The following is a 17,899-nucleotide window of genomic DNA, read 5'->3' on the forward strand; positions in this document are numbered from 1 at the left end:
GCGCGTCTTGTGAAGCTGTTAAGGTCATTTGCAGCCACCAGTAACCACACCTCGATTAGTCAGGGAGCGTTTGGCGTTACAGTCACATAATATTTCCCCCATAACACATGCATTTTCCACGGTTGTATCACATCCAGAGAGAGACTTTGTACAAAAGTCGATTGCTTGAGTACCTCTGTCCCATTCATGTTTCAACCGTAAAGTAGTTGTGTTTGCATGACTGTGTTTCGATTTGAAGGGTGGGATATGGCGTGAATTTACAGTGTACAGAGGACTAACACCTGAGTCCTCAAGAATGGCAACGCGTGGGGGATATCATGGGCGAAACAGTATGTGTGTGTACTGTTATATCCATGGTACTGTTTATTTCTATAGGCGACGGTTACCACTTTCCACCAGGTGGGCCGTCAGCTTGTTTGTCATTCTAAGTCGTATAAAAAAAGGAGGGATTGAGCTAGGGAAATTTTAGTTTAATTTCCTAAGTCTTCGAAACGTTACGTTACATTATGTTACGTTACGTTAGCGTTACGTCATGTTACATTTAGTAATTATACTTCTTTTCATTTAAGAGTTTCCTCTTGTCGGTGCAACTAATTCATGCATCTTCCTCCAGCCAGCTCTATCCCAGGCCATATCCTTTATTTTCCTATACGACATGATGCCTAGTGTTTCCTTTATTTGTCCCATGTAGTTATTCCTCGGTCTTCCTCTTCTTCTTTTGCCCTCTATCTTTCCTTCTACTATGCTCTTAAAAAAATCGCCATGTCGTATAAGGTGGCCCAGCATTTTGCCTCTTCTATTCTTTATTATTTCAACCTATGTTCTCTTCTCGTTCACTCTTTTTAGGACTTCATTATACATAAATTTTACAAAAATAAAAAGGAAATTATACATATTTTTTTTATATTAATTATTAAATAAAAAAATGGAAATGTTCAGTCATTATTTCAATTTGTAATTATTAGTACAATGTTTACATGAAAGAAAATGTATGAATAATCGTATGGAAAACTGTAAAATATGGCTTCGTTAGCATCTACACACGTGCAAAGCTAGGGCGTGTAATAAGGCGTAAATATTTGTTTTGTGTGTATCATAAAAGTGGACTAGGGGCAAGGGATGGGCAGTAACGTCCCTCTTAAAGACATCTCTAAAACCTGATTGCGCTTGCCAATCCATCTGCCAAGCGTGGCAACTACAGGCAAAACCTCCCAAGAGGATGCTTATGTTCAGCAGTGGACAGTTAACGGCTGATATGATGATGATGATGAAGTATTTATTTAAACTATTTTATACATAAAATCAAAGTTACGTCTTTATTTTATCAATCGTAATAATAAACTACTACTATGGCGTGATGTTATTGACCTTACCCCTGACCATGCAATCAATTAACACAAAACAATGAAACCTTCATTGCAATATTCATCAAAAATAAATGAATAGCATCTAATATATGTAATTCAAACTTTATCACTATTTGTTCCTCGTACCATTACAATCGATGTAAATTTATTTTTATAGATTTATATAACTCTTGTTCGCCCTTGACTTTTATTGCGTACGTATAAATCGAAAATTTTCAAAGCATTTCGTGATGATAGCGATTACACAGATCCAGTAATTTGTTTGCTCGTTTCATTTGTAACAATTCAAACTGAACACAAAATTGTAAATTTATTCATGGAGAAACTTATAATTAAATAGGATTTGAATATAGAATGACTAATGGATGGATTATATGAATTTCGAATGGATAATAATATATCTACCTTATTTTTATGCAATAGTTTCTTACAGACAAATAAAATGTTAGTTCTATATACTATTGCATTAAATAAAATATATAACATATATAAATATTTAAACCTTTTTTGAACTGCAGTGAAATAACGTGCACTGTACAAAGAATTATCTTAATGTTAAAGTTAAAAACAAGCGAGAGAAAAAATATTAGAAAAAATAAAATAAAAAATTCAATAAAAAAAAAAAATAAATTGTATTTACACAATAATTTATTAGAACGCTATATTTTTACACATTTCCATATAAGTACATTTTTTAATCATAATATGTTCAAACGTTTTACAGATTATAAATAAATACATAATATATTTAATGTATTACTTACATTGAAAACTTACAAACTAGAACCTCTTCGGAGAATATAAATTGATAAAGAAACCTCTAATGGAAATCAAACCCCTGTCGTAGGACTAGTTGAAGTAAGATTTTATTAAATCGTTTATTGTATTAATTTTATGATATATATAATATATCCATTATGAATACTTAATTAAGGCACTTTATAATTATAGTACTTTACCACAAAACTGTTCTTGAAAGTCTATATCTAACACCTAATGGCACTACACACTTAATAATGATATCCAGTTTGTTGGTCAAAGCTAGGAGGTTTCCTGGGCCCACCAAAGACTTCACCTTTACCGGCAAAACTCTGTGTGGAGCTCTGACCAGGTTGGAAACTTTGAGCAGTGAAACCGGAATCTTGAGTTCCGAATCCTTGGGTAGTGCTAAACTGAGAACTTTGTGTAGGTTGAACTCTCGAGTTACCTGATGTACAACAGGGTTTATTGAATTGATCTGTGGAAGTTTGTTGATTATTAAAACCCTGGCCAATATTTCCAATAGGTCTTGGTGTTTGTCCAAGTCCAAATTGGGGCCTTGTGTCTTGGGAACTACCTGGGAAATTTGCAGTATTAAACTGATTTCGTTCCGAATTCGTCTGAATTTTGGGACCATCTGTACTTTGAGCAAATTGGTTATCCATTGTAGGTCGTATATCGTCAAAAGGTCTGACAGACTGACTTCCAAATTCAGGTCTAGAGGGTTGAATTTGATTATTAAATTGACTCTGTTGTGCATTTTTAACAAATTGAGGCCTGGATTGTTGTACACCAAACTGTGATATTTCTTGATTTGGCTGTGACTTTGTAAAATCATTGGAGTTTTGTTCACCTTGTGGCCGCCCAAATTGCGGTCTGGATGACGATGAACTTGGATTAGGTCTTTGACTAGATTGTTCAGATTCTGAATTCTCCGTATTCGTAGGAGCTGGTAAAGTTGCAGCAGGCTTCCTGTATTCATATATTTCTCCATCATACTGTTGACTCGATATTGTTTGAGAAGAATCATCTTTGGGCGCTTCAGGTCGATTTACATTTGCTGATGGCCTTTGACCAAACTGAGACTGTTGATTTTGAAAAGAAGTAGACTGCTGTCCAAATGGACTACTAGAAACATCTTTAAATGATTGTGGAACTGTTGTTGGTCTAGCAAAAAATTTTTGTCCAGGAATATGTGGTGCATTACTAAACTGACTAAATGGCTGTTGCGTTGGCCTTTGGCTAAAACCAGACTGAGTAGTCTGTCTATCGAACTGAGTTGAAGCAGTGGGTGCTCTAGAAGAAAATGATGATGCAGATGCCTGAGTTATACCATTGAATGACGGAAAAGCATTACCTTGTGGTGGCAATGTAGGTGCAATAGGCGCTAAAGTTGGTGGGCTAGGATATCTAGACGATCCACGGTTATATTCATTTTGTCTTTGGAAAGAATTAACTGGGAAATTTTGCTGAGGAGTATTTAAAGTTGGACGCTGCTTTGGTTTATTAAATTGACTTTGACCCGGAAATCTTGAACCTTCGCTTTGTGAAATTGGAGTGTTAAAAGTCTTCGATGGTTGATTATAATAATATGAATTATCAGGGCCCTGAGCTTGGATAGTCGTTTGGCTGAAAGTAGGTCTTTGTGTGCTAGATGAAAACTGTACATCGGTTATTTGATTTTGTGTGAAACTATCTTGTTGAATTTGAGGATTTTGGTTTGAAAACTGTGAAGATTGACCAGCACTTAATTTAGAAATCGGTCTCGAGTTAGAATCAAAGTTTGGACGTTGAGGGGTTGAAGTTGATGCAAAAGCAGAGGCAGATGATACGGTAGGAGATTGTACTGGAAATACTCCATTTGTATTTGAAGGATTTTCAAAGTGCGACTGTGTTGGACGACCGTTAGTAGATTGAGAACTATAATGATTAAAATTCTGTATCTGCTGATCAGCATTATTGTTCTGTACATTAGGTGTTGATTCAAAGGGAGTAGTCAATTCTGTTTGTGGTTGAGAAGTTGGTTGTTGCGACTGTTCGGAAAATATGGCACTAGGCTGGCTTAATTTTGTGTTAGGTCTATTAAATGCGGGCCTAGAAGTAAGGTCTGTTTGAGATTGTGGCAATTTAGAAGTAGAAGAAAATCTATTAGGCGTTACTCGGTTAGAAAATTGGAACTGGTTATCTTGCGAAGATTCGATATCTTGAGAATTATCCGCATTATTCTGAGATCCTGAGACAAAAGCTGTTGCAGAAGTACTTGAAATTTGAGGACGACCATTGCTTTGTAAGGGCGCTTGGAATGAATTCTGGGAAGGTCTTCTATTTTGATGAACATTTGAGGGGGGTAAATATTCATTATTGGTACCAAAACCATTATTAGAGTTGCTAGACTGGGTTTTAAAATTATTTACATTATTTGCAGATTGACTAAAAACGTTGCCAGTAGTTGGTCGTCCATTGAATGAACTTTGTGTATTAGCTCCCGGCCTGTTTATACTTGGTCTTGCAAATGTTGGAGTTCCTTGAGCATTGCTTTGATTAGAATCGCCATTTAGGAAGGTTCCAGAAGATTGAGTATCTAAATTGTTTTCTTGGGTAGAAACTAACGATTGTTTATTTGGTTCAAAAGCGCCATTAAATTCTTGAGTTTTACCATCCTGAGCTGGCCTAGAATTTTGTTGGAATGAGTTGACAAATTCATTTGCAGACCCAGCTCCTGTCGGTCTGTTTTGGTTAAATCCATTTATTGTATTAAAAGATCCGAATGTTGAAGGTACATTGGTCGATTCACGATTATCTTGTCCAGGTAAATTATTAGAAGTCGGTGTACCAATTGGCTGATTGTTCTGATTAATGAACGTGCCACTTGCGGTCGCATCAGATTCAGGTCGAGCTCCAAACCGAGATGGTTGTCTAGCATTGTGTTCTCCATTACCCGCGTCTGTGTAATCGCCTCCAGCATTGTATTTCTGAGCGTCGTACGAGCCTGTAAATAAAAAATGAAAGTTGTAAGTCATTTGTCAACGCCTCAGTACGAACGATCAGTCGGCAATAACATTTATCACGGAGCACAATAGGCTTTAAAGCTAATCTGTAGCGTCAGACATTTAGTGAATGACATAACTAGATATCTTTATCAATATTGGGAAATGGTTTCATGTAATTTACTTAAAATCGACGATTTCGTATTTTTTTTTTAACAATAATAATGATACAATTTGTATACTGATTTTTTTTAATTTATTTTATCAATTTTAATTATTATTTAATGTAGTGTAGCAGTTAAAGACCCTACCTCATTGTTGGCTGACGGAGATATTTGATTATGATTGATTAACCAGGATAAACGTAGCCTGTGCACTTCTTAATTACGTTGATCCATTAACGCGTCAAAAAGTACCAAACAAACTATAATTCGAATTTTATATGAGGTCACAAAAAATTATATTGTATCATTTTTTCTATATATACATAAAAAAGATATTTTGTGATTATTTTGTGATTAATCCTACACTTAATTCCAAAATTATTTAAAAAACAATAAACAAAAATTAACAAAAAGTAAATATATCACTCGTTTTGACCTTGGCACTGATGTTTAGTGGCACCAATTTGTAGAAAAGTAAGCATCGCTTAAAATCGATAAAAATTTACACGTTAACAAAAATAACTGTAACAGCTTACTTATGTAAATCTATAAATTTATTATCTGGATTGATATATATGTATCAATTTTTATTGCAATATGGATTTTAGAACGATATATAATTTATTATTACTACAATTTACTACATTTGGCTTTTTTTTTGGGTGATAATGGAATGGCGGGGCATCAGTGAAGGATGATAGGTAAGGATGAAGCAAGTTAGGTAGCCCATCGTGACGAATTCAACAAGAATTGTTCATCCCTCGACTATAAGCTCTCTTAGTCGCCTCTTACGACACCCACGGGAAAGGAAGGGGTGACCTATTCTATGCCGGGACCTACACAGCTACTTCTGTATTACACGGCTAGTACTGTATAGATATATGAGTGATATATTACTATTTTGGCCGTTAACTGTCCACTACTGGACATAAGGCTTCCCCATAAGAGGAGTTTTGCCAGTAGTTTCCACGCTTGGCAATCGTAGTCAGACTTTTAAAGATGTTTTAAGGGGGACGCTGCTGCCCAATCCCTTAATCGCCTCTTACAACACCCACGGGAAAGGGAGGGGTGGCCCATTCTATGCTGGGACACATGGCGTATGAGTGATATATACAATTTACCAATTGCACATACTATAATTATACCGTTTCTTTTAATAAGCAAAGCATGACCTTCAAACTGTACAGTACAATTTTCTATACTCATTTTCTCAAGTAATGATATGAATTAATTATACACCATACATAAACACCAACGAACAGATAATTAAAATCTTCATACATATAGTAAAATTTAAATTTAATTTTGTATAATTTATCAAACGAAGTAAATATCTCAATTTTTCAAAGTCATGTTGAAAGATTATTATTGATTTTTTTCAATTTGAATGATTTATAAACTATAAGTTTACTGTCCATGGTGCTCCTCATGTCTATAGGCGACGGTTACCACTTTCCATCAGGTGGGCCGTCAGCTTGTTTGCTATTCTAAATTGTATAAATAAAAATAATTTACGTAAGTGAAAATAAAAATGTAATTATTTACATAATAAACAGATTTTCAATTAACATAGCTAAGATAATATCCCTATTATCTGTCTCAAATAAGTAATCAAATAAAAAATTGAGTTCGACAAAAACAAAATATACTCCTATTGTGGGAAATTCAATTATTTTTAAATCATAACTAAATTACTGTACCGATTTTAATGAAATTTCTATGTGATCAATCTGAAAGTATATCCTTTCAATAAAAACAAAAGTATTTTCCAAATCGACTTATACTTTAAACCTACTATAACACTCCTTTTGCCTCTTTCTGCTCCGTCAATAACATAATAGTCACTTTTCTAATGGATGATAATGTAATGGGAACCCCGCCTGCGCTATTGGTATACACTGGCGGGGCACCAGTGAGCGATGATAGGTGAATATGAAGCAGGTCAATTAATCGTGACAAATTCTACAATTAATCAGTCATTATAATTTCCGAGAGAAATCGCGAAGAGATCGATCTAGTGGATATTGGTAATAACATTGCTAATGCCCATATGTATGAAATGTAAAATGTGAATAGGACTCTATTTTCCGCGCTTAGCCTCTCATTTGGGCCGTTGTGCGTATGAGTCGTGGCTAGTACAGCCAACCTAGCTCCGCCCAGAAGTGCAGAAGCATCCTGCGATCTTCACAGGCCTCACGGAGCGACCTCACCGTTCCGAGGATTTCTAAACGTTGACGGGCCACAGCTTCACATTCCAGGAATACGTGAGCAGCCGTTTCTTCGGCGTCGAAACAGCCTCGACATAGAGGGCTGTCTGGCTAATGCCCATTACTAACAATCTCTTTTCCACCCTATAGGCGATAATTACCACTTTTCATCAGAACGACCGTCAGCTTGTTTGCCATTCTAAGTTGCATAAAAAAAATATTTCGATATACTGTGCTGTTCTCAACTTCAACATCATAATTTAAGCTGGTTCCCGGACACATCAGTAAGTCGGTCGTACCGCATTTGTCGCGAAACATCGTTACGTCCGTGAGAATTGAAACAATGGCGATACTAGCTTAGACTGTTTTGTACTGAAACAATAATGTCGAACTATAAGGCTAGATTCACACTTTAACTGAGCTACTATGAATGAATAAATAAATAAATAAACTGTCAATCACAGTTTATTTTCAATCTGATAAGTATATAGTGTATAAGTGATATACATATATTTTTTTAATATACTTTATATATGTATGTATGTATGTATGTATATATATAATAGTACATAAGTGTATATAATGAGTAGGGATATATATTTAACATTACTACATGTATCGTATCCCTATATTAAGAAATAATAGAATTTCATTATGCCTCCGATCAAACTGTTTATAATTACTCCTCTCCATCCAAAGATTGCCTGGAATTTTAGCGATAAGGTCGCCCATTGTTTTCTCATTGTTATTATTCCTTGTAAATGTTTATATTTATAATAAGTTTACTATTGTAATCTTTTGGAGGAAACAATAAAGAGTATCTATCTATAATAATGCCAAGCGTGGCAACTACTGGCAAACCTCTTAGCTGCTATAATTATTTTTTTTTTTATACAACTTAGAATGGCAAACAAACTGACGACCCACCTGATGGAAAGTGGTAACCGTCGCCTATAGACATGAGAAGTACCATGGACATAACAGAGTATACTGTTTCGCCCATGATACCCCCCCATGCGTTGCCATTCCTGAGGACTCAGGTGTTATTCCTCTGTACCCAGTCAATTCACGCTATATCTCACCCTTCAAAGCGAAACACAGCCATGCAAACACAACTGCTTCACGGTTGAAACACGAATGGGACAGAGGTATCCAAGCAATCGACTTTTGTACAAAGTCTCCCTCTGGTAATAATAATTTTATTTGCGTAAATATGGTTGAAATAGATATTAATTAGTATTATAGAATCACATATTTAGCCATGTTATTTTAATGGCGTGTAAAATATAGTCTGATTTAAGTAAGTAATAATTTAATTGATCTTATTGTTCATTTCTTTAGTTTTTTGTTTTTTTTTTTTGTTTTTATAAAATATTGTACTTTATTTCAAACACAATTGTGATAGTTATGTGAATAAATGTATATGAATCATATATATGAATAAGAGAGAAGGGTTGCAGGCGTCCATAGGCTACAGTAACCGTTTATTATCAGACGGACTATATGCTTGATTACCACCTTTGTGGCATAAAAATAAATTGCATTTCTTTTTTGTGCAAAGGAATTAACAGCCTACCTGATGAAAATTATCAATCTTCGTCTATAGATTTTTATGACGCCCATGATACGACCTTTACGCGTTGCGATTTACTGTTTTCATAAAACTTCTTGTGTATTATGCGACATATTTTTAATAGCCTATTTTTTTTTTTCATCACGCTAGTGAGCAAGGACCCTTTATCTTGCTAGATATTTCTCTAAGTGAAAGATGACAGTTCTGTTTCGAAACCAACATATATACAAAAAAAAAGTTAAATGTGTAGACAACTTTATTGTAAAAATTAAAATTAAAATCACGCATCACTTTAATTTGATAAAAGTCTCTATTCTAACCGACAACGGTTTGTCTGTGGGGGGAAAGGGATTGTTAGCAATGGAGTTTGATAGCCCCATTGCTAGCAATATGCCCTATTAGGTCGACCTCCACGTGGTTCCCCCTGGAAACCATCGTGAACAATTCTTGTTGAATTCGTCACGATGGGCCAACTGACCCGCTTCATCCTCACCTATCATTCTTCACTGGTGCTCCGCCAGCGTATCCCGATAGCGCAGGCGGGGTTCCCATTACATTATCATCCATTAGAAAAGGGACTATTATGTTATTGACGGAGCAGAAAGAGGCAAAAGGAGTGTTATAGTAGGTTTAAAGTATAAATCGAGTTACTATTACTATTCCATTATCACCCATTAAAAAAAAAACGGTTTGGCTGTATATTTATTTGGACAGCACGCAATGACCGCTGCTTCAAATTGGATACTGTTTTCACAGATATATTCCTAAAGGTTTAATTTAAAATCTGACGTATGTTTTATCTTGATACGATTCTACTTCATTGGTTTACTTAGTAAAAACCACACATACAAAGTAGTGAATAAAAAAACAGAAATATAATTGTGATAATAATAAATGATTAATTTTAAACTTTCGCGTTGTTAACACATTTTAAATACACAATCGGGACCACCACCACGTCGTGGTCACGACAGTGCAATCCACGTCGAAACGTTGGCAATAAAGGAGCAGGTATGTAGATACTATTCATCTGCAAACGTTTTCTCATCGTGTTAAGCCCCGATTGTGTATTTAAAATAAATGATAAATAGATCATGCCAGTAGCATAAAAGGGCCAACTACCAAAACAAAACATTAATTATTTGCTACCTATAGGTATTTGAACAAGTTTGACAAATTATTTTTTATTTTAAAACAAGTTATTGATGTTTGGACCATTTGCAAACTCAACTACAAAATGAAATGTTTTATGTTACCTATTGCTTTTTAACAAGTAAAATTTATTTTAAAAAACAAAACATCGACTTCAAAAACAAATTATTTTGATTTAAAACCTACTGAACGGATTTTGACGAAATTTTTCCACAATCTGAAAGTATATCCTTTCAAATAATAAGAAAAATATTCCGAATCAGTTTATAAATGACGGAGTTCTAAGGTAAGAAACATCAACAGATACAGCGGAATTGAGAATCTCTTTTCTGAAGTCGGTTAAGAAGCCTTACAAATTCCGCAACCAAGCAGATAGGTTCGCTTGACTGTTTCTGTTTGAAGTGTAAGATATGGCGGTGAAATTGCTAGGTACAGAGGCATAACGCTTTAGTCCTTAAAATGGTAATGCGTGAATGGATCGCTTTTTGCATACAATATTCATGTCGACAATAGGAAGTAGCCCATTTTTCATCAAATGTACCGTCAGCTAACAAGCTGGTAAACATACCATTCCAAGTTACGTAAAAAAGATATTTAAAATGAATGCTTAAACCAGTATGATTTACGAGTGTACCATAGAAAGACAATTCGAAGTCTGTGGATTATACCTTAACGTTATGCTATGTCTAGGTTTTATATTAAAAAATAAATTTAATAATCTAAATTTTTCATAAAAAAATCGATTCTATATTTAAATTTCCATGTTTCATAAGAGACATGAATGGACGCGATCATTTAGGTAAAGTAAATAATTTACCTAAATGATCCCATTAATTCGCATTTTTTATAAAACAAAATTATACAGCCCAATAGTAGAAGTTAATGTTTAAGTTTTCAATTGTCGGAATCTAATAATTTATTTTTATAAATGCATAGATGAAGAAAAGCTCTTACCCCTTTCTAGGTGTAATTAATAGAATAATTAAGAATTCTCTTTCAATATGTAAATGAATGAATTTAAAATACATAAACCTATATGTTCTGTCCTAATAAATAAAATTATAATTTCATAGAAAAAAAAAAACGATTCTATATTTAAATTTCCAAATTAATACACATAGATTAAAAATAGTACCTACCTCTTACTACGTACAATTAAAACACAGATAAAGAATAATGACTTTCTCTTTCAACATATCTATAAATACATAGATTAAGTATAATATCTGCCATCGCAGATGCAAAATACATATCCTTCTAACATCTACATTCTGTTGGCGGGCTTTTGAGCTCAAGGATCGGTTCACACAGATTCAAAGCATAGTAGGTATATTTGCAAATTGGAACATTGTTTACGAGGGCAATTATTTAAATTGTTACTATAGATGTTGTGCGATTAGTAAGATATTGTTACTCAAATGATGAGCCACATTTCGTCACTCGTTACCATAGAGTTTGTCAATGTCATCTCTCACTATTGTGATTGCAATACTTTATATCATTTTATTATATTTATCGTCTTAATAATTTCATTCGTTAATTGTCTATGGATGCAGAGTATGTTTTAAGAAAAGTGTTAAGTGTGAATATAGATGGCTCTTATATTATATACATAGAGTGTCTCCATACAAATGCTTCGAGAAAAGCAGGTGGTCAACTTTTTCATACAATTTTACTTTATAAACAGTTATTAGTAATTCCTTAATAACTTTTATATTTATTTTGTCTTTTAATTTCTGCATCTTTTTCATGCGTAAATACTCATTTGATTTATTAATAAGTACGTCAAGATACATTGTATGCATAGAAACGAGTTAGTTAATTGTCAAATTAGCTGACTAACTACTATGTATTTTATATTTTTAAAAATTTTTTTCAGCAAGAAAACTTAACTCTAAATTTTCCATGATTGCATGATTTCCCTACATTAATCATTGAAGAAACATAGCATATTTTAGGGTAATAAATAGTTTATTTTAATCCAAACCTTCTCAAAGAGGATTGACGTCAGGCAGGCGGCCGGTCGTAATACTATAAGTCAAATCTTTTTGTATTATGGATATAAAAAAAAACATATTACGCCGACCCCAAATAATAATTGGGGTAAGGGTAGGAAAATAATGAAATAGATTATTTTAATAGTATGAAAGAGGTTCTCACCTGTGTTATCAATACACGATCGCCGAGTATCAGTGATAAGGTGATAGGTGAGGATGAAGTCAGAAGATAGAGTCATCGTAATGAATTCATAAGAAATTAACTAAGTACAATAGTTTCCAGGATAAGTCATATGGACGTCGAACTAACAGGATATATCGCTAACAATGGTATCGTTAGACAATATTATTTACAATCCCTCTCTCCTCGATATATGAATTAAATTCAGTGTATATATCAGTATATGACAATAAAAACTCAGTATACTCTGTTATGTCCATACTACTGTTCATGTCTATAGGCGACGGTTACCACTCCGTCAGGTGGGCCGTCAGCTCGTTTGCCATTCTAAGTCGTATAAAAAAAAATTAAATAGTTTACATCGAGATCGATTTTGCTAACAATAAATAATAGACAAATGGACTAAAATTGTAATTAGACATATGAAGTATTTAAGAAGAATGGCTATGAGGGGTTTTTTTTCAAGAGCGATAGAAACCAAAAAGCCAACGCAAAAAGGGCCCTTATGGGAAAGGCTTATGTTCAGCAGTGAGGACTAATATAATGATGATGATGACGAACAAAAAACAAAATACATATTTTACAATTGTTTTGTCTGTCTGTGTGTTTTTGCAGCATCTCAAAAAAACTACTGCAACAAATTGAATACAGTTTTCACAGTTGTATTTCTAAAGGTTTAGCTTAAAAACTGGAGTATGTTTTTTCTTAATATGGTATCTAGGAAATATAACCTGTATTCAAAATTCACACGCACAAAATTACGTACTTTGACTAGCTGTCAAAACTTTATATCAACTAAAAACCTGAACTGTGTGAGTATGTTGTATATTGCCACGTTTGGCAAGCGGATTGGCAAGCGCTGTTTGGCTTTTGGTGATATTTTAAAAAGGACGCTGCTACCCATCCTTCCACCATAAACTCCCTTAATCCCTCTTACGACACCCATGGGAAAGAAAGAAGTGGCCTATTCTATGCCAAGACCTACACGGCTATGTGTGTAAATATATCTAGAAGCGTTTATAGCATAGACATAAGTTTTTTTTTAAATATCAATGACTTATGCGCATGAGTCACATGCATGTATAGAATATTAATCAAAATAGTATAATACATACAGACTTTATCTTATATAATTTTTAACATTACATTTGGTTAAGGTGAACGCCCGTGGCAGATTTTTTTTTAACAATTTCATTTCACGTTTCAAATTTTTATATACGAATAAAATTAATAGAGAGATGTTATCTATTGTTTAAAGAATATAGTGTATAAATTACTCAATCATTTTCAATTTATTATACACCTGTCAAAAATAAAAAATAATTCATAATATTTATTATATTTTTTTTTAAACCGTGTAATCCTGGCATAGAATAGGCCAGCTATTTGTCTCTCATAGATATTGAAATATATAGAGGAGAGTAAGGGAGCTTATTGGTCGAGGGATGGGCAACAGTGTTTTTTTTTTTAAAACATTACCAAAGCTTAACTGCGGTTGCTAAGCGTGGCAACTACTGGCGAAATTCCCCTTATGGGTGAGGCTTATGTCCAACAGTGAACAGTTAACGACTAATATTATGATGATGATGATTTATATTTTAGGATTCCGCATGAAAGTAAGTAAAATTATGTAATTTTATCTGTTCATTTGTCAGAATACTAAAATAATTTTTATATATTATTTTCATAGAAAAAAAAAAACAGAAAACAAACGGGGTGGCAGTAAATAAAGAAAAGTAGATACAAATAGTGTAAATAAAAAATATTTAAAAATTATCCTATCAGGTCGACCTCCACGCGGTTCATGGAAACCATCGTGATTAATTCTTGAATTATTAATTACAATGTGCTGGTACGGGTTAGAATGGGTGTCCCACCAGCGTAAACTGATAGTGTAGACGGGGTTGCCATTCTTTTATCAACCATTAAAAAAACTAGCACAGTATTTGGGGTAACATCAAACATCTTTCACAAACAGTTATGCGGCCCGATTTTTAAGTGACTTGCATATTTGCGTATTTTTTTTTCTGTTACGCGATTATGTCACCATTTCAGAGCCGATTACGGTAATTCTTTTTGCAATCGATCGTTTGCACCCTGTTTGTTGATAACATACTAATTTTGTCACTGCATTTATTTTATTTGCGAAATCTAATTTTACTTTATAATTTTCCTTTTCCAAGAAAAAAAAAAACAGAAATTTCATCGAATTGAAAGTAAATTTTGTACAATTTTATTTGCCATTTTTGAAAAAAAAAAACACAAACGAATTAATATGAATGATCACGACTTTACACATATTTATTACATATTAGTATATTTACATACCTACATACTTTTTTTTTAAAATTATGTCAACATTGTTAAATAAGACACTTTTAAATAAAGATTAATCACTTTAACCGGTCATTATTGACTATTGTTTTAAAAGTAAAAAAATAAGCTCCACTAAGAAGATTATCGGGGACCGGTTATGAGTTGCGTTTAGTTTAATTGACGGATTGACAGATATGACTGATAACGCCATGTTGGCGTCCGTCTGTATGTTTGTTAATTAGTAAATATTTTACTATAACGGTAAATGTGTTATGATATCCATTATTAATGTTGTGCTCGTATTTGTAACTGTAACGCCTATAACTTTTGTATTTTTTTTGTTTTTATTAGTTATATTTTTTTGTCTCCACAAATTCACAATTTCTATCAGACATTCAAGGGTTGATTGGAAGAAATCCTTTTTTTTAGAATAAGTCTGCCATTACACTCTTTTTTTTTAAGAACTCTGTATTCTATAATTTAAGAGTTTACTGCACTATAAAGTGTTACAAACAAACAAACGGTTACATTTTACAGCTATTATATTATTAATTATATTATAAAAATGGCAGATCTATTGGGAAGGTAAATAAATAAATAAATCTCATTAGTATTATAAATGTGAAAATTTGTTTAACTTTTAGCGTTTTAACGGCTCTTAAAGATAACCATAACCATTACGTCACGACTTAATGCAGTATTAAAAAAAAATACTGACCTTCTGACACGTTATTTTATAAAAAAAATGAATACAGATAAAGTTGCATTTAAAGCTAGTATAAGTATAATAAAAGTATGAATATAAAGAATTACATAATAGAAAAACAATTTACTATATTCCATTCATAACTCTATGAGTCTACTTAAGCCTTTGCATGATTTTTTTATTTATTGGTGAAATAAATCAAGGTGATATAATTAGGTTTTGTTAGTAGTTGCCACGCTTGGCAGGCGGGTTGGCAAGTTCAGTTAGGCTTTAGTGACGACTAAAGAATTATCGATATTAACTATATATTATTGAAAAAATATCAATGGATAATGGCTATGGCAGAATAGTTGAGGTGGGTTAAAGTGTTGGTGAACGGTGGTTGGCACTTCTGAGACAAAGTCAGTTTTATCTTGTTTTAACAAAAATAATTTATAATTATAGTATTATTGTATAACTAAAATAAGGAACAAACTAGTGCCTTATTTTAGTATAACTAACTAGTTTATTCTGATTGTCATCCGAATTTTTTAAGTCCTAAATTGCAACCTGATAAAAAAAACAAAAAAAAAACACTCACCATCATCGATCAGCCCGGCTGCTTCGTCCCTGGCGTTCTGCTCCAAAGACTTAAGTATCTCCTCGGGGATAGGAGGCGGTGTGGGAAGATGATCACCTCTCGGCTGGTATCCTCCTTCATCAGCGGTATACGTCACGCTGTACACTTGTCCGTCATCACCAGTATAGGAGTACCCTCCATGGGCTTGCACACCATTAGTAGCCACGCCACTTTCTTCAGCCGAAATACCATTGTCAGTTTCGAAGGCATAATTGTAGGCATCCGTTCCGATGTCACTCTCGTACCTCAGGATGCTGGCTGTACGATCACGTGCAGCTTGGGACCTCTCTGGTTTACTCTCAAACCCTTGAGACCCTCGAAGTCCTTGGTCGAAGCCTTGAGGAGACACATTCGTGTCGGCAGTCTGGCCATCAGCGGAGAATCCAGATTGATCAAATTGGCGGAATCCCACTGGAGAACTGAACGCAGCTTCTCCTACTTTAGAGTTTGTCGAGCCGTATGCTATTCTGGGTGCACCAAGGCCTGTTTCACCTTCTCCTGATGCCCTGGTGCCGGGGCTCACAGCGTCAACAACTACGCCTTGGAAGTCGTTAGTGAAGCTCCCTTTAGGTAGGCCACCCAGGCCTTGATTGAAGGAATTCTCCAAGGGCGTCTGCAGGGTATCATGGCTACCGCCTGCGGTTTTTGCTGAAGCTGGTGGAAGATAGGTGCGGTCAAGTTTGTCAGCGCTACACACCGCTATAAGAGCGGTTATTAAAACCTGAGAAGAAGAAATTAAAAAATTTATTACATTTATCCATTATCATTATATCATTATAAAATAACACGTTATTTTCCACTGAAGTTATTTATTATATAATATGAAATACTTTGTTTTTACTGAAATTCTGAATATTTAACAGTATTTCTCTGAAACAAACTGAAGAATTTTTTTTTAAATTCTGGGTGAGAGGTGATTTAAATTGTTAACTTTTAATACAAATTTATAATTAACTGACATCTATTTCTTTAGACAGACAGTAAGCTTACAAAACTTAGTAATTTATAACATTAGCATGGAATAGTGTCCTTTAATAACAATACAGTTATATGAAACAATAAAATAAATTAACTAAAAGACTAGACATAACAAATGTTATAAGTATGTTAAAAATTATATCCAAATGTTGAAATTAAGGAGAGAAATTAGTATTTCCTCAATGAAACTACAAACGATTTGTCATTATCACAGACTAAATTTCTAGGTAGGTTGACAACACGTTCAGAAATGGCACACATTTTATGTAACCATTGTGCAAGTACCCTCCCGTGGAACACTTGAGCACTCATTAATCAAATCACTTCCATGAAAAGGCTATTACCAAATTCATATTGTATATTCCAAGTCGAACCCCGATACTGGGATGCTCCCACAGTGATGGGTCAACGGTTACTGTGTGCTTTTGTGGATCGACCCCAGCTTTTTATACCACTTATAAGACGTCTAAAAACGTGCTTGTCGTACTAGACAACGATATGTGGTGTATTTTTTTAAATTTATTCACATCCTCTATTCTTTATACGAATAAAGTTGAGATTCCTTTAGCGAAAGGTCAAATTGAATGTAATAGTTAAAGCAGTAGCGATCACGTATCCATGATGTAGTGGCAGCGCGATTCATAAGTTTAATTTGAGATGAATACTTCATTTTTATAATATATACAATATGTAATTCGTGATCTGATATATTAATAGGGCACGAGATTTATACATTTTGATTGATAATAAAGTTAAATTTGATGAGGACGCTAATGAGTTATTAAAAATTATCTAACATTTTTAATTTATCGATGATACTTCCTTCCTTCCATATGTAACGCGTTTTTAATTTGGAAACTAATGTATTAAGTTGTGATGTTTTAATTTTTTTT

The 17,899-nt window shown here is 33.8% G+C and overlaps 1 protein-coding gene across 1 annotated transcript; it reads right to left on the bottom strand.

The window, feature by feature from the left end:
• Positions 1-1,409: 1,409 nt before the first annotated feature.
• LOC113521885 (uncharacterized protein DDB_G0283357-like) lies at positions 1,410-17,419 on the bottom strand. The gene is made up of 3 exons (XM_026907541.3): positions 17,351-17,419; positions 15,990-16,749; positions 1,410-5,115 (listed from the first exon to the last, which is right to left on the bottom strand). The coding sequence occupies exons 1-3, from the start codon at positions 17,357-17,359 to the stop codon at positions 2,378-2,380; spliced, it is 3,507 nt and encodes a 1,168-aa protein (XP_026763342.2). The 5' UTR covers positions 17,360-17,419; the 3' UTR covers positions 1,410-2,377.
• Between the last annotated feature and the right edge of the window lie 480 nt (positions 17,420-17,899).

The sequence above is a fragment of the Galleria mellonella genome, unplaced genomic scaffold (assembly GCF_026898425.1).
Source record: "Galleria mellonella isolate WM207_F2 unplaced genomic scaffold, CSIRO_AGI_GalMel_v1 utg63, whole genome shotgun sequence".
Classification (NCBI taxonomy): domain Eukaryota; kingdom Metazoa; phylum Arthropoda; class Insecta; order Lepidoptera; family Pyralidae; genus Galleria; species Galleria mellonella.